Source organism: Nomascus leucogenys, chromosome X (genome assembly GCF_006542625.1).
Source record: "Nomascus leucogenys isolate Asia chromosome X, Asia_NLE_v1, whole genome shotgun sequence".
Classification (NCBI taxonomy): domain Eukaryota; kingdom Metazoa; phylum Chordata; class Mammalia; order Primates; family Hylobatidae; genus Nomascus; species Nomascus leucogenys.
The window spans coordinates 12,104,031-12,130,266 of record NC_044406.1 but is presented as its reverse complement, the minus strand read 5'-3'; the positions used below and the strand labels follow the sequence as shown (position 1 = coordinate 12,130,266).

General features: G+C 40.9%; 1 protein-coding gene across 3 annotated transcripts in view; it reads right to left on the bottom strand.

Annotated features, from left to right (window-relative positions):
• Positions 1-3,258: 3,258 nt before the first annotated feature.
• Positions 3,259-26,236, bottom strand: part of EGFL6 (EGF like domain multiple 6) — a 63,372-nt gene continuing 40,394 nt past the window's right edge. The window contains exons 8-12 of one of the 3 annotated variants that reach the window (XM_003261034.3): positions 18,250-18,573; positions 17,059-17,139; positions 13,436-13,540; positions 9,794-10,059; positions 3,259-3,851 (exon numbers count right to left, since the gene is read on the bottom strand). In XM_003261034.3, the coding sequence (XP_003261082.1) occupies positions 3,741-3,851; positions 9,794-10,059; positions 13,436-13,540; positions 17,059-17,139; positions 18,250-18,573 (887 nt within the window). In that variant the 3' untranslated portion in view covers positions 3,259-3,740. The remainder of the gene's footprint in view (positions 3,852-9,793; positions 10,060-13,435; positions 13,541-17,058; positions 17,140-18,249; positions 18,574-26,236) is intronic. The other 2 variants (XM_012500960.2, XM_003261035.3) reach the window with 2 other exon arrangements.

Here is a 26,236-nt window from a genome sequence, read left to right as displayed (position 1 = left end):
GAAGGTTGAAGATCATGGTTTTTTTGAAGGCTCAGCCTGCACAGTTGTTTAACTTTCTCTAACCGTGCTTAGCAGCCTGGAGACATGATGGAGAAAAGAAGGCAGTTGGGTTGATTGGGGGCTCTTCCTGGTGGCAGTGGAAGACACACGAGCCTGGGACTTGAGGGGCATTGACAAGAGTGTCTTTGAAGAGATGATGGGCCTCAGAGTCTAGGCTATGTTTTGTTAGAGAAGAAAGTCAAGCCAAGAGGAGGTCAAGAGATAGGAAGAAAATGGAGATGTCAAGGGAATGGAGGTCTCAAAAAGGCCAAAGAGTAAGTGTAGGGGGAGTAGGATGAGGAGGAAGCCAGAGAGACCAGAGAGTGGGATGTTGGATTTCAAGAGTTCAGAGGCAATGATCAAGTCCAAGGGGCGGCCATGGTGCAGTGACTGAGGAGGAGGTGATGGTAACTGGGATAGATGAGGTCAAAGGACTGTGAGCCTAGGATCTTGGATGGGTATTTGCATGGATATCACCATGCTGGTCAGTGACAATGGCTAGCCAGGACAGAAGGCTATAGAACTACTTAACTGCACCTCCAAGGAACAGCAGCTTTCACATTACAGAAATAAGAGGTGGTGAATAAGAGTGGAGTAAGGAGAATGCCACCCTCAACTTTAGACCCTGCCATGTGTGGAGTGTGGGAAGATGAGTGGTTTTCATTTGATAAGGTTGCAGGGGGAGAGGTGTCCCTGGGAGAGAGCCCAGTCTCAGCTAAGCTTGAGAAATGCAGGAAGAGACCTTTAAGCATGAATTAAGATGGAGGGGGATTTGTTTACCAGACAATGGATCATGTGTGATGGGGGTAGAAATAGTGGGGAGAAGTGCCAAGTAGAGTGAGCCCATAACAGAGTGGGGATGAGAGATGGGGAGATGATGGGTGAGAAGAGGGGGAGTTTGCATGTTGGGTGGCAGCCAGGGACAACAGATATGGAAGTCATGGCTGAACTAGCTGACCTTAAGTTCTGCAAAGGAATCTAAGTATGAATTAGTGCTGGTGCAGGCTAGAGCTGCCTGATACCATAGGCTATTGACTGAAATTCAAAACAATATGTTGGTATTTAAGGATCTAAGAAGTTAGTCCATGAGACTCTCCCAGGAGAGTGATCACTTGGGTCTGCATTGTGCTGTTTGAAATCCTAGATAGGCCAAGAGAGGGCTTTTCTCTTACTTAAGAAAATGTCCAGCAGTGACCAGTCTGGGATAGGGGTAGAGACTTCACAAAATCATCAGGGACCCAGGCTTCCTCTAGTTATGTACTTCACAAGGTGAGGGCCTTGCCCTCTTGATCACAAAGTGGTTCATGGACCTCTTGCCTTTACAGCCACATTGCAAGCAGGATGGAGGAAGGGAAATGCCAAAAGAGGGGTCTGCCAGCTGGAAGCCCCCTTTAATGATCCTTCCTGAAAGCCCCAAGAATGACTTCAGCCTCCATCTCAGGGGCCTCCCCATCTGTAAGAGAGGCTAGGAAATGCAGTCTATTAGTTGATCACATTGCCTACCTCCCCCTGCTAAAAATCTATTTATATATGGTCATACTGGTAAGGAAAAAGATGAGAATGGATATTGTGTAGGCAACCATGGTCTCTGCTGCAGACTTTAGAGAAATATGAAACTTGACTGAGCTTTGTGCACTGATTTTCTCTCCATATGTAGCAGAGTTCCCAGGCCTCCTTATTTCATTTCTGGTTTAACATTTCTTCCTTTAACCTAAATCACTCGGGCACTGTCTGTCATTGTAAGTTCTCCCCTCCATTGTCCTTTCTTTTTTTTTTCTTTTTGAGACAGGGTATCATGCTGTGGCCCAGGCTGGAGTGCACTGGTGTGATCACAGCTCACTGCAGCCTCAACCTCCCAGGCTCAGGTGATCCTCCCACTTTAGCCTCCTGGGTAGCTAGGACTACAGGTGCACACCACCATGCCCTGTTAATTTGTGTAGTTTTTGTAGAGATGGGGTTTCGTCCTGTTGCCCAGGCTGGTCTCCAACTCCTCGGATCAAGAGATCCACCTACCTCCTCCTCCCAAAGGGAGTTGCCGGGATTACAGGTTTGAGCCACCATACCCGGACCCATTGTCCTTTCTTCTAAGCCACATTATGCTCTCAAATGTCCTTGGTCATGGAAGAGACAGGGGGTCTTCTTCAAGTTCTACCACAATATCAGAAATCACCTATATCAGTTAACTTTTGCTGTGTAGCAAACTACCCCAGAATTTTGTGGCTTAAAATAACTATTTTTATTATCTCTTAGGAGTCTGTGGGCTGATTTGCCTTAGCTGGGCAGTTTTTCATCTGGTCTCACCAGAAACACTATTTTTGTGGTTTCCATAACTAGCAGTTATCCTAACAGATACAGTTACAGTCCTATATAGATTTTGTATGCCCAGATTCTCTCACACTAGGGAAAAACAATGTGGTCCCCACCCCATCTTAAAAGGTTGTATGTATTGGTTGTATTAAAGAGAACATTGTTGAAGAAGAATTACTTAGGGTTTAAGTATTTAAAAACCTTCAAGAGTGGGGTTTTAATTTTATATTAAAATTAAATTTTAAAGATTAGTAAGTGGATCACCTCTGTTTTTTTCCTACCACGGTTCAATGCCTTAATTGCTTTAGGTAACAGAGCGCAAATATCTGGAGAACCTTCTGTTTGGAGGGTGTCTTAGACCTGTTTCTAACCCAGAATCTTAAACAGAATATAAAACCGTCCTCAAGGAATACACTCAGGATTTCTACACAAAGCTCTTCCTGAATTTGGAAGAAAAGAGTAAGACAAAGAATTTATCCATGTTTCTTTGAGTCCTACTACCTGCTCATTTAGTTTTAGGTAGTTCTCTGAGGCTTTGAGCTCAACAATATATGCTGGCTGGGTGAGGCGGTTCACTCATGTAATCCCAGCACTTTGGGAGGCTAAGATGGGAGGATCGCTTGAGGCCAGGAGTTCAAGACCAACGTGGGCAACATAGCAAGACCTCACTTCTAAAAAATAAAAAACAAACAAAAACTCCAATATATGTGAATCTGCTTTGCAGTTATAAGGCCTAATAAAGCGGTCATATTTTCCCATAATAGAAAGTACCTTTAAAGAATATGAAGTAATAGTGAAAAGAATAAAAACTACATTTTTCAGAAAAGCAAATAATCATTTACATAAGTAAACACAGAATAAGTAAACAAGAACATATTTTCTTACCTAGAAAAATTAAACCATGACACAAGATGATGATTTGGATATTATTATTACAAAGAATTTAAATATACAAGCTTGGCTATGAAAGACCCAGCCAAGCCACTTAGGCAAAAGTCTATCTTTGATGTCATAGTTTCCAAGAAGTATCATAAGAGTCAAACAGTTAAACATTTCTCTGTGCTTTTTTTTTTCTATTTTCTAGAAATGTTGTAGAGAGAAGTTCATCAACTTACATATACAAATCAGATATACTGGGGAGGGGAGATAAACTGACATTTCCATATTTTATAATATAAAGTGGAAAGATTCAGAAATGACTGAGAAGATACAGTGATATGATATTTAAAGCAAATATTGGCATACCTTATACAAGAAAGGCATCTTACAATAATATTTCTGTTGGTACACTACAATTTTTCAGCTACTAATTCTAAAATGCCAGAGGTCCTATGATGCAATATCAAAAAAACCAGGGAACTGACATACAAAGTCAAATATAAAGATAGTAACATTCAGTCATCCACAGATAAAAGGCTATCTGGACATAAGCCTGAAACAAGCAAGACGCCATCCACTGCGATTTCGCCGGTTTTGCCCTTGCCACGTTCTGCTTCAAAAATGATCTAATAATGGAGAGAGAATAAAAAAATTACTCCAAACTGTTCAAAACAATGATATAATCAAGCTATTTAATAGCTATTAACTCGTGTCCCTATTTCATAGAAACCGGCTTCGACATTGAATATACAGTAATAGATTATTTTTTAGATGGCAGGTGTCTGCGCTGAGAGAACTACATTTGGTGAAAACGAGGTCATAGCAAAGCCCACATGGATTCTGAAAAACGCCATAAAGCTGAGAAGAATAAGATTTAAAAGGAAATTTTGGAATTCCCATTTAAAGAAAAGCAAAACAAAAAATAAAATATGACCAAGTGAGAAGAAATTTAATATTCCCCTTGAACATCTAATAAAAAACTATATAGTCAAGGCCGGGCACGGTGGCTCACGCCTGTAATCCCAGCACTTTGGGAGGCCGAGGCGGGCAGATCACGAGGTCAGGAGATCAAGATCATCCTGGCTAACACACAGTGAAACGCCATCTCTACTAAAAATACAAACAAATTAGCCAGGCGTGGTGGCAGGCGTCTGTAGTGGTGGGCGCCTGTAGTCTCAGCTACTCCAGAGGCTGAGGCAGGAGAATGGCGTGAACCTGGGAGGCGGAGCTTGCAGTGAGCAGAGATCGCACCACTGCACTCCAGCCTGGGCAACAGAATGAGACTCTGTCTCAAAAAAAAACAAACAAAAAAAACTATATAGTCAAAGATATATTTAGATTTTATTTAGATTTTGGTAGTTTATAAGAGTGTAATTCTTTTTCTTTTTCTTTTTTTTTTTTTGAGATGGAGTCTCACTCTGTGGCCCAGGCTGGAGTGCAGTGGCACGATCTCAGCTCACTGCAAGCTCCGCCTCCCGGGTTCACGCCATTCTCCTGCCTCAGCCTCCCGAGTAGCTGGGCCTACAGGTGCCCGCCACCACGCCCGGCTAATTTTTTGTATTTTTTAGTAGAGACGGGGTTTCACAGTGTTAGCCAGGATGGTCTCGATCTCCTGACCTCATGATCCACCTGCCTCGGCCTCCCAAAGTGCTGGGATTAAAGGCGTGAGCCACCGTGCCTGGCCTAATTGTTTTTCTTAAAATATTGGTTAATGTATTTGGAGATTATCTGGAATGTTGTTTTCATGTGTTGAAAATATTTCATAATATGCTATAATCACTTTTGTCTAATAAATTTATTAGTAATCAAAAGAGAAACAAACTATAGTTTAGAAATTTCTATATAGAGAGAACAGAGGATGAATACTAAAAAAATTATCTTCAAATTGGAAACAAAATGACAGGGGACTCATTTAACAAAATTAAGGATATACAGTGACTATTTTATATTCATTCATTTATCCAAACATGTTTTCAAATAAATATAATTAAAATCAATATTTGCTGAATGAAGGTTTTGTTTTATTTATATATATATATATATATATATATATATATATATATTTTGAGACGGAGTCTTGCTCTGTCACCCAGGCTGGAGTGCAGTGGCACAATCTCAGCTCACTGCAACCTCTGCCTTCCAGGCTCAAGTGATTCTTGTGCCTCAGCCTCTGAGTAGCTGGGATTACAGACATGTGCCACCATGCCCGGCTAATTTTTTAAATTTTTTAAATTTTTAGTACTGGGTTTCACCATGTTGGCCAAGCTGGTCTCGAATTCCTGGCCTCAAGTGATCCACCCACCGAGGCCTCCCAAAGTGCTGGAATTACAGGCATGAGCCACTGCGCCCCGCCTGAATGAATGTAAGTTTCTTCAATATTGTAATGTTGTTTTAAAAAAAAAGTTCATGTTAATTTTATAATCAGATAAAACACTAGAAATATTTGTTAAATTCAATAATTATGAAAATAATAATAGCTACAATTTATGGAGCACCTATCCAGTAACATTCACTCTAAAGAGAAGTATGTCTCCCATGCCTCCCATAAAGAGTGGACTAGGCCTAGAGGGTTTCTGCAATCTTCAATGTCCGAAATAAGCAGATTTAGAGGACAACAAAATGATCCTGATTCAAAGATGACTAAAGTTACCCTGGAACAAACATAGAGGGAAAAGAATATTTCATTTGGAACATGATATTCTTTAAAATAACATGCACATATAGCCTATCAAAATGAAATTCAACAATAGCCTACATATACTGCAGTTACAGATAAATACAAATATACATTCATGTGTAAAGTAAAATGTGAAATATAAAAGCACCATGTTACTATAGTATGATTATGAATCTTTTCTTATTTTCAAAAAAATAATTTCCTTTTGTCATTTCTAAACTTTTTAAGTTCAAACTTATATAAATTCAAACTTGTATAAATTGGCATTTTAAAGAAAGATCCTTTAAGAATCATGCTCACAACAATGCCGTCACGCAGTTATTCACTATCCCCAGCACCATCTTTTCTTTTGCTTAATAAACAATCACAGAATAGTCTTCAGAAATGAAGCAACTTTAGGCTTGCTGTCATCACCATATCCAGTTTTCTCTGGCTCTCCAAAGAGGAGAAACCTCAGGGAACAAATGGAGATGACAAGGGTCTATGACTGCTCAGTACCTGGGCTGCTCTCTTTTGCTCTCAATCTGAGTGCATTTTCTTGAGAACTTTTGGAAACAAGTTATTACTAAGCAGCCAGTGATAGCATAACTGGGTATAGAAGTTTCTTTTTCCTCTAGTCTCAGGAGGGAACTGCTTTCAGAAAGATGTTCCTTTTGTACCCAAAGGAACTTTTTTTAAAAAGTAGGGGTGAGCCAAACAGCAGACCCCTCACAGCAGCTGCAATGGGTGGGATAATGAGGGTGGCTATGTCTACATCTTGGCATATGGTGGCTTTTCCAACACTAAGACCCCTGACTGATAACCCCTGGATAACTAGAAATAAATGTCAGGATAATTAATTGACATACTAATTTTGTGTTTTTCACTATATTTTTACCTCCTCTATCCCCCCCAAAATTAGGCAGGATTTTAATGTTCTTTTTTATCAAGGAGATTTGGGATATAACAATCAAAAGCAGACTTTTCTGGAAGATGGTCCCTTTCCTGACGTTTGTTACCCACAAGCTTAACTTTCTGAGACTGTGGCTGAAGGTAGAAGGTTAAAAGGAGAAGTGGTGAGGCGAGCCATGAGATTCTCCAGGACTAGGATGCTGTACCACTGCATCTCCCTGGCAGAGCCCTGGGCAGAAAATGGTTGCCTGATGTTCCCATTGAGGCTAGATTCTCAGCAACAAGATTCCAACCCCAGTAAAGGTTTCTGTGTCTGGGCCTGGCATGGAAGTTGAAGAGATGAGTGACTTCAAGGGCCACATAGGTGCAGAAGATGTGGGTATCCATGGCCCTCATGATGAAGTAAAGATGTGCTGCCCCCTTCTTAATGTCTGGACCATTTTTAGTCTTTCAAAAGCACAGGCTACCCTAGCGAGGGGGCCCCTATCCCAACCCTGAATGAGGAAATAGCCAAGATTAAATTTCCCCCCAGCCTAATGGGATGGGGCTTTGGATTCAGAAATAGTTTGATTACGAGGAAGCAATGTGACTTACCTTGTATGCCCAAGTTTATGCAACAAGAGTCACATCTGTTACAAATGTCCACAGCCAATATGACATTGCTAAACTGGAATATATTCTTTAGTCTGGATTAGTCAGCTTCCTTACCCTTCAATATCCCCCCACCAAGATTTCCCCTAGAACTGAAGAATTCAAGGAACAGATGCCTGGGTCTGAGAATGCCTCTTATGAAAGCACTGCTGTGTTCCAGTGTGACTGCTGGCCAGGCTTTTTGGGGGCATGTCTACAGAAATGTGCATTTAAAAAAAAAATCACTGTTTTGCTAGTATACCCTCCCTGCAAGCTACCATGTTATATAAAAAATATTCTCCATCACATGAATTCAGTCAACATGAAAGTAATTATGAATGCTGTGCAGAGGCATGTTTCAATGCCCCAGCAGGGGTTATCATCCATATATAGCATAGCTCAGTGCCACAGTCCCCAAACCATGCCACAAACAACAGGAAAATACGTGGATTGGATTTGTATTGATTTAAATGTACTGCTATAAGAACAAACTCAAATTAATGCATGTGTCATTCCTAAACAAGCACTGGCTGCTTTTCCCTCAGAGGGGAAGAGTGGTTAGGAAATTCATTAACTGGTACCCAACATACACTTTTATTTATAGTCATGTCTCATTACATACTTTAAATAAGATGTTCTGCTTTAATTAAACCATGACATGTAAACGAAAAGATGTTAAATTTGCATTAGTCATCTTTCACAAGCAAAGTATAAATGGAATCCTAATATGTGGATCTACTAATTGTTCTTCCTATTATCACCACTTAATGTACCTTTTTCTAGCTTTCACCCTTTTTCCTTCCCACCTTGACCAAACTTTTTGTTTGTTTGTTTTTTAAGTTTTTTTTTGAGATGGAGTTTCACTCCTGTTGCCCAGGCTTGAGTGCAATGGCACGATCTCGGCTCACTGCAACCTCCGCCTCCCAGGTTAAAGCGATTCTCCTGACTCGGCCTCCTGAGTAGCTGGGATTACAGGCATGCACCACCACGCCTGGCTAATTTTTTATTTTTAGTAGAGATGGGGTTTCTCCATGTTGGTCAGGCTGGTCTCGAACTCCCAACCTCAGGTGATCTGCCTGCCTCAGCCTCCCAAAGTGTTGGGATTACAGGCGTGAGTCACCTGGTCTGGCCTACCTTGACCAAACTCTTTATAACGTCCACAGCGGCTGCCTTCAGGCTCTGATCCCTTCTCTTTTCATCTTTCTGAAGTGTGACCTTCGACCCTTCCCCTCCAAAGAAAGAACTCTTGCAAAGGTCACTAGCCACCTCCTGATGGGTCAAACTGAATAGACTCTTTGCCATTTTTATTCTGTTCTTTCTCAGGGTTTCATCCACTTGACCAACTTCCTCTTAAAACTCTGTTTCCTTTTCCTTTATTAAACCCACTGTGCAATAAAAGATTAACTCAGTAGGTCTGGGTTGTCCAAACCCTACACATTCCAAAGAAAGGTTTGGCCTTTGACTGGTTCTTAGGAGATAACCTCTAAGCCCTTGTAACATCCTCTTTGATTAAGAGTGCCTTTGTTTACCTGAGGCCTTGGGCCATACCAGATAGTTTATGGTAACAATGTGACTTATGGTGTGGGTCTTGAGTCACATGGTATCAACCTGACCACTAGAGAGGCTGGAGACTAGATAACTAAAGTCAGCTATGCAGGTGATCACATGGGCAGACTGACCCGCAACAAAAACCTTGGACACGAAAGTTTAGGTGAGCTTCCCTGGTGGTCAATACTTTGTGTCATCATGCTTGGTTGCTGGGAGAATTAATAGCTGCCCATATGACTCTACTGGGAGACAAAAACTGCAAGCCTCTGCCTGGTCTCTCCTGGATTCTGCCCTATGTGTCTTTTCCCTCTACTGATTTTAATCTATACAAACTGTACTTGTGAACATAACAGCTTTTCTGACTTCTGTGTGAGTCCTTTTAGGGAATCACTGAACCTAAAGGTGGTCCTGGGTACCCTGACAATAGCCACTCTCTCAGTTCAGTTTAAAAAAACATTAAAAAAAAAATCACCTTCTAGCTGCCATTAATTGTAGTATGTTCTGGGCATAGAATGAATGAGCATGACATTCTTTTACATACTACAGAATGTATAGCCTGATTTGGAAGGATGTTGGTAAGAGGAGCCTGACAAACAGGTTATTTCCATAGAACGTGATATGCATACGCCAGATAAGTATCCATGAGTTGTGCCGATTAATCACCTTGCCTATTCAGCTCCAGAACATATTCTTTAAGTGTAGGGAAAAAGTCTTATCGTTGTATCCCTAATGCCTACATACTTCAGTAAATGTTTTGCTTCATTTGTTAAACCATTGCAAAAGAATGCAAATATTGAGTTTAATCATTTTTTTCCCACTTACGCTTTTGGTAGCATCAGTTCCTTGATACAATTGAATTTTCCCTGTCTTCCACTTTTCATCCTCACTCGTGGTCTCCTCCCATGCCAGGGCATTGTTACTGTTTTTCACTAACACTCGAAGTTTCCCGACTTTGTCTCCAGCCAGCCGGTAATCAAAGAGCAAACAGAAGTTGCTTTGGGGCTGCAGGTCAGGGAGGAGAAGTTTCAATCGGCCAATGTCTTTCTTGTGACCTGCCAAGGCTGGAACTGCCATATAGTAGCCAATAGCTTTAAGAGAAGGGAAAAAATGCACAATTAATGAGGCAATTGTAAGGAGTTTGGCTTTAATGTATAAAAAAGCTATAAAAAGTAAACAATAGTCTCCTATAGGGAAAGCTGAAGTCCTTTTCATTTTGAACATAGGAATAAAAGTTTCATGCTAAAATGGATTTTAGGGATCACACAATTGAAATCTTTTGTTATATAGACAAACTGATGGTCAGAGAAACCGAGGAATTTTTTGCATACACAAAGATATGGGGTAAGAATCTAATTAAATGATCCTTTAGCACTGCAGGTAATCTGCAGTTGGTGGAGAACTTGAGTTCCATAATTTCATTTCCATTTTGGTGACTTGAAACTTAGAATGCATTTCCCCACTGAGTCAATGACATGTAAGATGATCAGCTCCTTAAGTGAGTCCAGAGTGTGGTGTTTAATCCAAAACACACCTGCACCTGTACTAGTGGTTTCATGGAGCTCAACTACCATGTATAACATATCACTCCAATTTCTGATTTAGGATGACAGGAACACTCTCCTTCAAATCCTGCAAATCTTCTAAGTATCTTTTAACCTGTGGTGTAGTGGACTTTTGCTCATCTCCAATCTTCAGGTTGTGGCTTTGATGAACTTGGGCAAAAACTCTCAAAGAGTAGGGTCTGAAGAAGTTGATAAGAAGGAAAAATTTCTATAGAAGCCAGGAAGAAGACATTGGGGAATGGGTGGTCTTCTGCCACCACAAGTCAGAGATACTTGCAGGACCCAGGCTGACATTGCCTTAGTTTTCTTTTTTTTTTTTTTTTTTTGAGACGGAGTCTCGCTCCATCACCCAGGTTGGAGTGCAGTGGCGCGATCTCGGCTCACTGCAAGCTCCGCCTCCCGGGTTCACGCCATTCTCCTGCCTCAGCCTCTCGGAGTAGCTGGGACTACAGGCGCCCACCACCATGCCCGGCTAATTTTTTGTATTTTTAGTAGAGACAGGGTTTCACCGTGGTCTCGATCTACTGACCTCGTGATCCGCCTGCCTCTGCCTCCCAAAGTGCTGGGATTACAAGCGTGAGCCACCGCGCCCGGCCAGCCTTAGTTTTCAATGCATCCAGAATCTGGTCTTCTTCCCCAGCTAGCAGGGTATCCAGATTTAGCAAATAAAAATATAGGATGCCCAGTGGAGTTTGAATTTCAGATAAAGTACATGTCCAAGACATACTAAAAAGTATTAATTGCCTGTGTGAAATATAGGCATCCTATACTTCATCTGGCATCTCTTTTAGCTATGCTGTCACCTACTGTGGCAGGTTTCCCTTTCTCTCCCAGATAAAGTCCGCTTTGAGCTGTCTTTGTGGTTTTTTCCCTCTAATAATGCTAACTCATTCATGTCTCTTTTCTTTTTTTCTTTTTCTTTCTTTTTTTTTTTTTTTTTTTTTTTTGAGGCAGGGTTTCACTCTGTCACCCAGGCTGGAGTGCAGAGGTGCCATCATAGCTCACTATAGCCTCAAATGCCTGGGCCCAAGTGATCCTTCCACTTCAGCCTGCTGAATACCTGGGATCACAGGTGTATGCTGCCACACCTGGCTAATTTTTTCTTTTTCATTTTTTTGTTTTTTATTTTTTATTTATTTATTTTTTTGGAGATGGAGTCTTGCTCTGTCGCCCAGCCTGGAGTGCAATGGTGCGATCTCAGCTCACTGCAACCTCCACCTCCTGGGTTCAAGTGATTCTCCTGCCTTAGCCTCCCAAGTAGCTGGGATTACAGGCACACACCACCATGCCCGGCTAATTTTTGTATATTCAGTAGAGACAGGGTTTCACCATGTTAGCCAGGCTGGTCTTGAACTCCTGACCTCAGGTGATCTGCCCACCTCGGCCTCCCAAAGTGCTGGGATTACATACATGAGCCACTGCACCCAGCCTATTTTTTTCAATTTTTTGTAGCGATGGGATCCCCCTTTGTTGCCCAGGCTGGTCTCAAACTCCTGGGCTCAAGTAATCCTCCCGCCTTGGCCATGTTTCTTTTTCATATTTAGCTGTACAGAGGGAATGAAAAGCTCACCTAGAAATCCAGTGGAGGTGCAGGAGGAGCAAGGGTATGATTTGAATGATGCAGAAGCTGAGAACCCTGGGGTTATTTGTGAATTGAGTGTTTGTAAATAGGGAACTTCCCTCGGACAGAAGACTCAACTTAAGACTTAACATAACCTTGTATCAGCTGTGGAGGTCCTGGAATAACCTATGGGCTCCCAATATGATATAGCTCTGGTAGACATAAATTTAGAGATGCCATTATGGAAGAAAAGAGAAACTCAGGTTAGTTATCAACAAGATAGCTTTTCCAATGATATGATGTTTTCAGCCTGGTTAAATTTGCCCTTTGCTTACACTGAATCTTTAGTAAAAGTCCCGTTCACACAACTGCTGTGTGAGATGTATCCCCTCTCCCCTAACCGCAAGTTCAAAAAGGAATTCTTGTTAGGGGATATCTAGGTTTTCTGATTGCATGTGAAGACATGAAAGGAAAGATGTTGGAGAGGAATTAGTCTAGAGGAAGGATCTAAAAGTAAGATCTTTTAACTGAGGGCTGAGCCTATACATCCCCAAAGAAATAATTTGATTGATAAGTAACTGGAGTCCCTGAAGGTGTAACAGTTGTCTTTAATTATATAGTCAGTCTTCAGGAGACAGAGATTCAATTTGTGCTCTAAATGGGATCTGCAAGACAAACACTAAGGGGATAGTTAGGGTCCATCAATAGTGTTTAAGTAGGCAATGGGAAGGGTGGGAAATCCGCAGCTCACAGATAAGATTGAGAAAAATTCAAGGACAGGTGGCTTGAAAGAAATCCTCAAGCAACAAACAGAAGGGAAAGCTCCGTTCAGGAGTTCAGGTCATTGACTTGATGTTCATTATGGTTTTCATGCTTTGAGAGGCCACTCTACTAAAACACCAGGTTTAGGTGGAGGTCATATTTCCTTTCAAGATTTATTTCCCCCATGAAAACAAAACAAAACAAAACAATACAAAAACTACAAGATGCCATGGCTGGTAAACTGGGAAGAAGAAACCACTTCTTTCTACCTTTTCTCTAACTCTCCCAAACTTTATACAAATCTCAACATCTCTCCCTCAGCAGCAGGAGAGTGAATATGGAAGAGGTTTGCTCCCATATTCTTTGTGGAGGCAGGTGTGTGGGAGAGGGATTAAGTAGGAGAATATATGCTGGACCAAGTTAGTCATCTATCAAGGGAGAGCTCAGAAGGTCTAAAAGTTTCCAAAAATGACAAACAACCCTGCTCTGATGAGTAATGGGAATAACAACCCGTCACTCATGGAGGGCCTTCTATCCCTTCACCATATTGCAGAACATGAAATTGTCAAATATAAATACCATTATCTCGATCAGCAGGATTCCAGTCAAAATCATCTTCTCTATCCTGTTTCCAGTCACAGATCCCATGATTGAAGCTGCAGTCAACCGAGATATTTAAATCTGCTGAAAAGAAAGAACACATTTCATAACCCCTAAGAGCATTAGGAAGATGTCTAACATTTGGGGTTTTGGAAGGCAATACCTTGTTTTCAGTTGCACAGAGTACAGATCATGACATACCCTGTTTTGAGTTATGTCTGTGAAGCCATTCTGAACAAATTCAGTTGTGATCTTAAAAAAACAAAAAGCTTTGGGAGGCTGAGGTAGGCGGATCATGAGGTCAGGAGTTCAAGACCAGCCTAGCCAACATGGTGAAACCCCGTCTCTACTAAAAATACAAAAATTAGCTGGGCATGGTGGCAGACACCTGTAATCCCAGCTACTCGGGAGGCTGAGGCAGGAGAATCACCCAGGAGGCGGAGGTTGCAGTGAGCCAAGATCACGCCATTGCACTCCAGCCTGGGTGACAGGGTGAGACTCTGTCTCAAAAAAACAAAACAAAACAAAAAAAAAACCCAAAAAAACAAAACAAAACAAAAACACTTTTTAAAAAAAAAATAACTAATGGGCAAGAACCCCATGCACAAAGAGAAACAGAATATAAGCAATTGTTTATGGAATTCAGGCCAGAAAATAAAATATCTCCTACCCAAATAAACCAGTGAAGATCTTGCCAGAACTTTCTACTTTGTTTTTCTTTTTTCTTTTCTTTCTTTTTTTTTTTTTTTTTTTTGAGACGGAGTCTTGCTCTGTCACCCAGGCTGGAGTGTAGTGGCATGAACACAGCTCACTACAGCCTCTACCTCCTAGGCTCAAGTGATCCTCCCACTTCAGCTTCCTGAGTAGCTGGGACTATGGACACATGCTACCATGCCAGCTAATTTTTAATTTTTTTTTGTACAGATGGCAGTCTCATTGTGTTGCCCAGGCTGGTCTTGAACTCCTGGGCTCAAACGATCCACCTGCCTTGGCCTCTCAGAGTGCTGGTATTACAGGTGTGAGCCACCGTGCCTGGCCTCTAAACTGTTAATGACTGCCTTGTTTAGATGTGTCAGAGAAATATAAGAGTTCATTCAGCTAGTTTTAAGGTTTTGAATCAGTGCCTGTGGTTACTTTTATGTAGATCCTGGCCCACTGTCTGTTTTTATAAAGTTTTATTGAAACACACTATGCCCATTCATTCACATAACATCAATGACTGCATCTGAGCTACAATGACAGAGGTGAATAGTTGTGAAAGTAGTTTATGGCCCACAAAGCTTAAAATATGTACTATCTAGCCCTTTATAGAAAAAAGTTGGCTGACCTCTGATGTAGATAAATACCACTGGGAAAGGGCAGGGGTGAAGAATGAGATATTTTTGATTTATAACTAAGGCTAGCCTCTGGCTCTGATTTTGGGGCTTTATATGTTAATGCTGGGGAAGAAAGGAATGGTAAGGAAAGGGAATAGGGTAAAAAGAAACACAGCAGCAGCTGATTCTTGACTCATTTTGATTTGCCAAATATTTTATATCATTAGGTTGTTTAAAAAAACGTCTAGCATCAGACTCATTTTCAGGAAACTAAAACTGAGGCTCAAGTTCTGCAGACACTGAATGCTGGAGTTGGACCTGAATCCCAAATCAGACTGCAATCCAGGACCTTCCATCTTGCACATACCCTAAGTGAGCACATATGGTCCCTTTCCTCACTTTCCTTTCTTCTGAACTCCCAGTTTTTTCTCTGTGCAGCCAATATATTTTCTTTCTAGTCCCAGTTTTAAAAGTAAAAGATGCCAGGTAATACTTGCTTCCAGTCTTCAGTATTCTTTAATGAGTGCTAATACTAGTTAGATAGGACTGTTGAAATTACAGGGTCATATGGTCATGTGCAAAATTTTAACCTTTCTGTGTTTCATTAGGAATCATGGAATAGAAGGTAAACTAAGAAATCTGGTGGTTTGGGGATCCAAAGAGGAGTCAACGGATTCCTTCATGTCACTTATCAAGGGTAGGCAGAGCTTGGGCAGAACTTGTGAGCACCTGGAGAACGTAGCTTACCCCCTGTACAATGAAACATTTTCTTTCTAACCAGGAAAATGGGCAATACGTTGTCTAATGCAGAGAAATAAAAACATAGAATACTTAGGAGAAATATGGAAGAAAACAAAATGCCTGTAGGAGCTGGGTCACGGGTTACTAGGCTTTGAAGAGTTTTAGTAGAAGCTTCTCAGATACAGTTTGGAGGACTGAATTAGAGAGGTACTTTTTTTTTGCAGTAGAGATGGCCTGTAAACCAAAGTAATAGAACTGGGCAATGCACTCACTGGGTAAACACAAAAGGGAATCATTTAGCACAAGGTTATGCTAATCTTTTACTTACCACATGTATAGTGGTGAGTAAAAGGAAGTTTGAAAAGGAAAAGGTTATGCTAATCTTTTACTTACCACATGTATAGTGGTAAGTAAAAGGAAGTTTGAAAAGGAAAAGGTTATGCTAATCTTTTACTTACCACATGTATAGTGGTAAGTGAAAGAAAGTTTGAAAAGGAAAGAGATGATCAAGGCATTCATACTTATACCAAGTGAAAGGGATAAATATATAAATGGGCTTTTCCCTGAGATCTGTGTAATTTGTGTTGAGTGGTGAATGTTCTAAATAAACCAAGAGGAATTAGGGATCATGCCCAAGAAACTCCAGATTATGAGGCTTTGGTGGAATGATCGCAAAAATAGTCCTCTCTGTATCCACACTCTTTGTATGACTTCACAGCTCCTTCCACAACCCTGAAGTCTACGCTGGCCTTGTGACTTGGCTTGGCCAATAGAATATGGCAGAAGTGATGTCGTGCCATTTCTGGGCCTAGACCTCAAAATATCTTGTGTGCTGCTGCTCTCTTTCCTGAAACCCTGCTGTTGCCTCATGAGAAAAAGCTTGGACTAGCCTGCTGGAGGATGAGAGACCACATGGAGCAGAGCTGAGTGAGTCCAATCCTCCCAACTGAGGCCTCAGGCATGTGAGAAAGCACAGCCAAGATCAGCAAAATCACGAAGCGGGCCCACAACTGACTGTACGTGGACACATGGGTGAGCCCACCCAGCCTAGCTCAGAGCAGCAGAACCGTCCAGCCAACCCATAGACTCATAAGCAAAAATAAATATTTATTGCTGTAAGCCACTGAGGGCTTGTGGTTGTTTGTTACACAGCATTATTATGGCAATAGGTAACTGATACAGGCACTTTGGGCCAAATTTAGTACATGAAGACTTTCAGGTTGTGGGTCCTCAGGCAGCAGAGTTGAAGAAAATATGTAAGTTTCTCCCATCTCCATATATACAGTTTGCTTCAACCATTCACTCTCAGCATCAGGTGGGAGTGGCGGGGAGAAGAGAATAGCCTTACTATATTTCAATCATTAGTACCAATCACACAAGGACCTACTATTTTAATACTGGCACTGTGTGTGTGATGTAATGATTTTTCCCTTGGGGGTTTATGAATGAAGCAGGGATTCATAAATAATCATTTCACTGTATGAAGAAATGAAAACAACACGGACAACGTGAAAGAGCATACACTTGGGAGAAAGAATTATTTACCTTTATGTTCCAGTTTGGAAGTTAGCGCTTTCCTTTGGACCAGAACCAGGCCGAATTCACCTGCTTCATTCACCTTAGGGACTAATAAAGAACACTTGGTCAGTTAAGAAAAAAACCTAAAAGCCCACATGCTCAGAAGGTATGAATCAAATGACCAAACAAAGGTTAGATCATGCGTTCTAATTACAGAATATATTAGAGCAGTGTTTCCCTAACATTTCCAAATAGTTCACATTGGATCCAGTTTCCTCATCTAGAACATCTTTTCCAGACATTTCCTTGGGTGAACTAAGCATCTACACTCTTGATACATCCCTTCATACTAGGTTTTGGAAATATGTTTTTTTTTTCTTTTTTTTTTTTGAGATGTTTCACTCTCTATTAAGGCAGAGAATGTCATTGGATGCTAGTTCTTGGATGGGTGAGCCTGTGTCTACTTTTCCTTTGGTTAAATCCATCTGGCATTTGTATATATGACCACCAGCCACAGAGCCAAGACTAGACAAGGCAAAACATAGAGGGAGCAAGAAACGCCCAGCCAGAATGAATGGGAAAGTCTCAGTGTAGAGATGCAGGGTGGGTTAATATGGAAACCCTCCTGGGGGGACTGAGCCTTATAGTGGGTTCTGCACAGCAACCAGTGAAAAGGGAGTTATGGCAGTTCTCTAGTTCACATAGAAAACTTGAGCTCCAGTATAAAATTTGTCCTCCTACATTTGTCGATTTTGGCTTTTAAAATCATAAGCACACAACTGTGAGGTTCCATTTTCTTAGACTAGGCCTGTAAAAGTGCCTTCAAGAAATAAAAAGGTAGAGCTTAGCAGATCCATGTGGTGAGCCTCTCTTTGATTTGGGGGCATGCCTCATGGACAGCTGGGCAGCCAAACCACTGTCCTTGCAGGACAAGCAGGCTTCCTTGGCTGGAAGCTAGAAGAGAAGGTCTATGTCAAATAGGAAACCCCCCAGGTAGGGGAACAGGACTTCCCCTCCTTGGTTCCTAGAGCAGCAGGTTTGATTGGGTATTTGCAGAAGGTGTTCGTTTCCAGACTTTACAGAGAATGTTGCTTCTCAGGACTTAAGACCCAACCCATTTTACTTAAGCTGTGAAACCGGCTTTTTGTCTTCTTTCATTTGCCAGGAGAAATTGCAATTCATTTTTCATAAAACATATACAATAAAAATAACACTCACAAAACACATCTCCTCGCAGGCTTCGCTCTTCTATGTCATTCTTCAGGGCTTTCTCTTCTCTTTTCTCCTCCTCAAGCCCCTCTTTCATTTTCTCTTCATTCCCTTTTTTATCTCCATGAGAGTTCCTGCCTCTGGAAACACTCTCTTCATAGTTGAAGGGCTGCAAGTTCATCTTAGGGGTAGGAGTCCTGGTGGGTTCTGGGGTAACATTTTTAATTTTTACCTTCTTTTTCATGCTGTTTTTGTGAGCAAGCAACTTCTTGATTCTGTCTTTGATGGTACCAGGTGCTCTGAGGACTTCCTTCACAGAATTTTCAGGGATAGCTAAAACAAATAAGAGGCAAGATGTTCCAAATTGGCAGATAATTAAATTACTCACAAAATGGAGCATTTAAAAAGTGCTGAAGTGTAGTAAGTGAATGCTTCCAGAATGAACCCACATGAGGCTCTACTATTTGATAAATTAGGAAGAACTATATTTGTATTGTTTTAAGCAATTCCAGTGTTATGGTAGTTATCTTAATTACCTTTTGTTGCTTTTGTTTTGCTTCAGAGACCACTTTAATGAAACACCTACTACTCCAGTTGGGCTACAGATCCCAAAGACATGGATTTGCCACGTTCGTCTAATATTTCTGCTTTCATTGGGGTATTCTTCAAAAACTGGTATTGTCTTGATAGCGCTACAGATTTGTCCAAATTTGATATTCAAAAATTACAGCTACAGCATTAGGTTGAACCATATAAATTGCCAATAATGGACCATTTGTGACCTACAAAAATGGTGAATTATGGTGCAATATACACATACCCAATTTTCTTTCTCTCTTCTCTCTCCCCTTTGAATTTTTTCACCTCAATCAACCATTATCTAAAGCTAAATGAGTTTATTTATTAAATATTTCAGAGAGGCTTCTAACTTACTATTTTTCATTCATTTTCTATTTCTCACCGCAAAAGTAAATTACTTTAAAAATGTACCTCTAGATCAATTCTTCTTATCACTCAGTGGACTAATGACCCTTGGAGGAAAAATGTTGGTGTCGAAGAACTCAAGAGGTACAAAAAAGTTCATTTAGTCCAGGACTCTTGTCTTGTCGATGAGGCAACTGGGTGTTAAGTGACTTGTCCAAAGGCACTCATCATGTTAGGGACAGAGCTAAGATTTGGGAGTACAGCATATGAATGACTATTTTTCTTTTCTTTTTTTTTTTTTTTTTTTTGAGACAGAGTTTCACTCTTTTCGCCCAGGCTGGAGTGCAGTGGCACGATCTCAGCTCACTGCAACCTCCCCCTCCTGGGTTGCAGCGATTCTCCTGCGTCAGCCTCCCCAGCAGCTGGGATTACAGGTGCGTGCCACCACACCCGGCTAATTTTTGTATTTTTAGTAGAGACGGGGTTTCGCCATGTTGGCCAGGCTAGTCTCGAACCCCTGACCTCAGGTGATCCACCTGCCTCGGCCTCCCAAAGTGTTGGGATTACAGGTGTGAGCCACCATGCCTGGCCATGAATGACTCTTTTTCTAGTCCTATTTCTATGATAGATTTATTCCTGATTTAAGATTAAGGTTACTTTTCTCTAGACTGTTTCAAATTCCTTGAGATCTATAATTCAAAGATGTATGTCTCCTTTTCAGGGATATACTCATGATAATTCAGAATATCCAACTGATGTAAAGAAGTAATTAATTTTTAAAAAATTAAATATACTGATATTTGAAATCAAATATATTGTCTCACTATAAAATATCTAAGCATGTACTAATCTAAGACTAAGCAAGAAAGGGTCTAATAACACCTCAATCAATTCACTTAATTCTATTATTTGGACATAGTTTAGAGAGAAATGAAATAATGGAGTAGACATTAATTTTGATACCTAAAAAGAGTACTATAAAAAATTGGAGTGGGATTTTATTAGAATATTTTTCTTAACAATGTTTTAACCTCTTCTCCTGCTTTGTTCCTTCTCCATCATTGGACTGATTCAATCTATATCAAAGTAGTAGAAAAATAAACAAGGAGAAGTCCACAATATTTGGGGTAACCAAAAGGGGGAAAATGCTTTGAAAATATGTGTGCTCTTAATTAATACATTGCTTTTACTTTGGAATCAAAAGAGCAACATTTTTCTTTTCAATGAAATATTCTAGTTATTTATCATCGTGACAGCCTGACTATAGGTACAAAACCAACAAGTACTAATACAAGTAATGCATCATTACTCCTTTTCCTGACCTTCAGATAGCCTGTTTCAGCTACTTTGCCAGAGGCTGCATGTTAAGTTATGACCGTAATGTGTGATCATATATAGACCTTCCTCTGGAGGCCCCACTGTAATTCTATCCATGGTCGACTGCATCTTTCTCCAGTACCCAGCAAGAAAAATTAACAGGAAACCCCTATTCCCTGCAAATTTCCTTTTTGCAATCAGTAACATAAAACTAAAGACCTTTAATAAATAATGAGGAAAGGGTTTCAACTCACACCAGGCAAACCTAAACATCTGCTTTCAGTTTCTGCTTTGAAGTTTCAAATGTTCCTATTGAAAAGAAATAAAAACTAAAACATCATAATCTTGATAGTGTTGACAATTTCATTCTCTTAGCATGTAAACAGAAAGCTGGGCAAGGATAAAAATGCACTTTAATGATATGCATATGCATAAGTAGATTTGGATTTATCTAGGTATTGCTGTTTCAAATTTGATATGATGGTTTTCTCTTAAAGATTTATTGATTATTGCATCATCTTTTTAAGAATATAAAAATGTGGGAGGGGCCAGGCATGGTGGCTCACGCCTGTAATCCCAGCACTTTGGGAGGCCAAGGCAGGCAGATCACTTGAGGTCAGGAGTTTGAGACCAGCCTGGCCAACATACATAGTGAAACACCGTCTCTACTAAAAACACAAAAATTAGCTGGGAGTGGTGGCAGGTGCCTGTAATCCCAGCTACTCAGGAGGATGAGGCAGGAGAATTGCTTGAACCCAGGAAGCAGAGGTTGCAGTGAGCTGAGATCATGCCACTACTCTCCAGCCTGGGCAACAGAGTGAGACTCCATCTCAAAAAAAATATATAGATACATATGGAGGGAGTTGCAGTAGGACGGTCTTTGGCACATTTGGGGAACTCAGATATAAAACTTAGGAATTTCAAAGTCTTCAGGTTCACAGGCCAGTTTTTTGTAAAGTTGACAATTTCTCTTGGGAGGTATTTGAGATTTCTCCAAATACCCATGTTGTCAAACACTTCTACCAACCTGAAAACCCTAATTTTAATTTCATATCTTTGGAATAAAACTTTATAGAAGATCACCCTTAGGTGAGAATATCTTACCCAGGAGGAATATGACTTTGACATTCATTCAACTGTGCTTAGTTCATTAGATGATCTATCATCTGAGAGGAGAAAAGTTCTACTAATCTGAGCTTTGGACACAGTCCTGGAAGAAGAAGCTTAATCACAGATGAGGAATGTATTCCAGCATGGGACCCAGGAAACAGGAAGGGGCTAGGACGGAACAAAAGATGAGCCAAGAGAGTTTGCTGGGGAGGGCAAACTCTGTGAGTTCTCCATCAGTGGATCAACCAATTGGTCATGAACACACCTGTCCTGTGTTTAAGCACATAATCCTGAAGCCCAGTTTCCTGAGTTTGACTCCTAGCTCCCACATCTTCTAGCCATATGTCCTCAAATGAATAATTAACTTCTCTTTGTCTCAGTCTCTCCATTTATAAAATTGGGATAATAATAGGTTTTTTTGGGAGGCTTAAATGGGTGAACACACGTCGATTACTAAGATTAGTGCTTGGCACACACTCAACATTTGTGCTATTATTTTTAGCATTCATGACCAGAATGTTTAAAATCTTTTCCAGAGTTAGAAAAATTCCCAGGCCATACCTCCAAATTTCTAATGTTTATAATTGAAGAAAAAAAAAATGAGGATGGCCTGGTTGTACCAAAACCCATATTCTTGAATACACACTATACAAACTGAATTAAGCCATCAGCATATTTTTAGTGACTAAAGAAGCTGCTTTTCAATAGAAATGATTGTTGAATTTTGGTAAGGAGGGCTTTGTCACTATTACTCCTATCCTAGCACATACTTATTGAGCATTTCATATATTCTGGGCTGGTGCTAAGCTCTTTAGATGGATGTTCACTTATTCTGTATGAATAAATTTAATCATCAAAACAATATTAAGGGCTAGATACTATCACCCCTATTTTGCAGGTGTGGAAACTGAGGCACTGAAAGCTTGAATAATTTGTTCTCACTCCACAGGTAGTAGGCTAGCGAGTCAGGAATCAAGCTAAGGTAATACGATTCCAGAAGCTGTATTCCTGGTAAGCCAATGACAGTTTCCTTTCCTAAGTTGACTGTTACTCCCCAAATTGGGTATTATCTGGGTTTTGATTTTCTTGAATGAGGTGTAGCTGCTGTCAAATCAAGACCAAATTATCTGGCAGTATATTATTAATACTCATATTAGAACAGTGGAACATATACACATCTACATTTAGGGTGCTTCTTCCTCTAGGTACAGAGAGTGGGTTAGGATAATCTAACTCTTTTTCCATATTGCAGTGTAGAGTCTGAAATTTTCAAAACAATGAACTTAATAAAAGTTGCTACATCAATGCCATATATATGACATATATGTGTGTGTATATATATGTACATATATGTGTGTATATATATGTGTGTGTGTGTATATATGTGTATATATATATATATGTGTGTGTGTGTGTGTATATATTTTTATGGAGATGGAGTCTCGCTCTGTTGCCCAGGCTGGAGTGCAGTGGTGCGATCTCAGCTCACTGCAATCTCTGCCTCCTGGCTTCAAGCAATTCTCCTACCTCAGCCTGCCGAGTAGCTGGGACTATAGGCGCACACCACCATGCCTGGCTAATTTTTTGTATTTTAGTAGAGGCGGGGTTCTACTGTGTTGCCCAGGCTCGTCTTGAACCCCTGAGCTCAGGCAATCCACCCGCTTCGGCCTCCCAAAGTGCTAGGATTACAGGCGTGAGCTACTGGGCCCGGCCTATGCCCTATATGATATAATAGCAATTTATGCGCATACAAATGTATTTGTAATATAACATTTTACAATGTTTTATAATGCTGAATGCTAACTAGATGCAATTCCCTCATTTTTGTTTTTATGACTCTTGTATGTACATAAGAGTGTATTTTGGGGCATCATTCTTTAAGCAATGAATGTTAAGACCTTGTTAAGATGAATTTTCAATAGTAACATGGCTGCTTATTTTATGGAGAATTAAAGCAAAATGAAAAGAGTTGGACAAGTAATATAGTAAATGAACCAAAGATAGTTTTCTCCTTTAAATAAACACTCCAGTGAAAGACTAAAGAAATAATTTAGCTGCAGAATGGATAACAAAATGCATAATTTTCAGATATTGAATAGAACAGTGTGATGAATTTGAGGTTTCAAAGAATAAAGACAAATTTCTTTTACCCCAAAATAAAGTTGGACGGTCCAAGAAAAACAGACATTTTCTTGACACAAGAAATGTTTGTGTTGATGTGGGATTTACAATTTCAAAACACTGAGTTACAGTATAGAAAACACAGGCTGCAAACAACTACCTAATTGCATGCTTAAAGATGTTGCCTTCATTTTAACATTAATAATATATTGCAGTTTCAAGGGGATCAAATGACGAGGAAGAAAGATGGCTCCAGGTTTACTCTGGGCCTTCGATTCTTACACCTAGGGGTAGGAGAGTGAGTATGTGGGGGTGAGTTGCCCACTTATTGAAACAGGTGCTTTCCTGAGGTGTCTTTTTTTGTATGCACGGCATTTTCACATTTACCTTTGTGAAATTTCAGAGTGGGTGGACCTTAACAAACAGCTGATTGAAATGATACTAATAACAATAACAATCACAGCTAACTTTAATGAGCATCTACTATGTGGTCCCGCTAAACTAAGCTCTCTCTATATATTACCTCATTTAAACCTCACACTGAACCTCTGCGAGACATATTTGCCTTAGTGTGGGTTCCTCTAAGCAGAACCTGAGACGAGGATTTGGGTGCAGATGACTTATTTGGGAGGTGATTCCAGGAGGCAGAAACTGGGGAGAGGAGACAGTGAGACAGGAAGGGAGAAAAGCCAAAAGATGGTGCTTAGATGGACAGGTAATCACTGTGGGTAAGTGGGGCTTAGTCCTGCTGGGGACATCTGGGAGCCAATGTAGAACACACCTCAGAACTGTCCCACCCCGTGAAGTGGAAGCTGGAGACTCCTGTCAGAGACAGCACTGCTAGAGATACGCACGTAACTGTCTATCCTCCCTCAATAGGATTAGGGAGCTCCAAGGGACTGTGGACTGGCCCATTACTAGAACCCACCACAGTACTACCATAAACCCCATTTTGAATAGGAGGAAACTGAGCTTAGAGAGGTTAAGAAATTTGCTAAAGGTCACAGCCAGCATGGGGCAGAGCTAAGATTTAAATTCAGGCCTTCCCAACCTGGAATGTACATATTCAAATTTGGTGGCATAAAGGAGCTTTGTGCACAGGTCCCTTGGGCACTCATCCAATATGGAAAGCGGATTTATTCAGTCTCCTCTCTGGGGGCCTCCCAAGGTTATGCTGTCCTTCCCCCCAACCTACCTATGCACAGCCCTGCCTAGGCAGCCAATCTCTCTCTCTCTGAATCAAGTTTCAGAAGGACATCATTGGATACTTCTATGTAGAGGGATAGAAACCATGGCATCCAGTTGCTGGACACTAAGTGGTCATCTAATACCATCTCCAGCCCAATGCAGGAATACGTCTCAGAGCCCCCAGCCTGCAAGCCAGGGGCAGTGGAATGTCCGTACTCCTCCATGGGGCTTCCTGCTCCTCCACTATTCAATACCTAGCAGCCATTTTTTTTTTTTTTTTTTTTTTTTTTTTTTTGAGACGGAGTCTCGCTCTGTCACCCAGGCTAGAGTACAGTGGCGCGATCTCGGCTCACTGCAAGCTCTGCTTACTGGGTTCAGGCCATTCTCCTGCCTCAGCCTCCCGAGTAGCTGGGACTACAGGCGCCCACCACAATGCCTGGCAAATTTTTTGTACTTTTAGTAGAGATGGGGTTTCACTGTGTTAGCCAGGATGGTCTCAATCTCCTGACCTCATGATCCGCCCACCTCGGCCTCCCAAAGTGCTGGGATTACAGGCGTGAGCCACCGCGCCCGGCCAGCCATTTTTAAGAGAGAATGTAACCTCCACCCACTGGACTTAGTTTGCTTGGGAAAGCCACTTTTATTTCATATTTCTTAAAATATTTACAGGCACAATTTATGCTTTTCCATACTATATTTCCCAGACTAAATGCTGCCCTGTTCTTTTGGCAGTTCTTCACAGAATTTGATTTCCAGACTAATTTTCTTTGGTTATATTCTTTTATACATACTCTTGTCCAGTGGTGCTCAACAATAGCTCACTGGGGTAGTGTGAACCTTTTATGGGTGTGGCGCTAAATGTCTAGCACGGTACATACAGTTTATTTTTGTATGACTGAGTGGATACTGTTACAGTCATTTGCATCATTGGGAGCATTGGCCAGATGGGGGTATGGAATGTGACATAAGTTAGGGTACACCTTGCAGCCATATTTATTGAACATGCGGGAACTCTGCTAAGGGGTATATAAGAGAGTTGAATCAGGGCAGTCAACAAGTCTAGTCACACTATGAGCCAGTGCTAAAAGGGTCATGACCAGAGGGATAAACCTGGATGACTTTATTTATATATTTATTTATTTATTTAATTTTTTGAGACAGAGTCTTACTCTGTTGCCCAGGCTGGAGTGCAGTGGTGTGATCTTAGCTCACTGCAACCTCTGCCTCCCAGGTTCAAGCAATTCTTGTGCCTCAGCCTCCCAAGTAGTTGGGATTAAAGAGGTGCACCACCACGCCTGGCTAATTTTTTTGTACTTTTAGTAGGGACAGGGTTTCA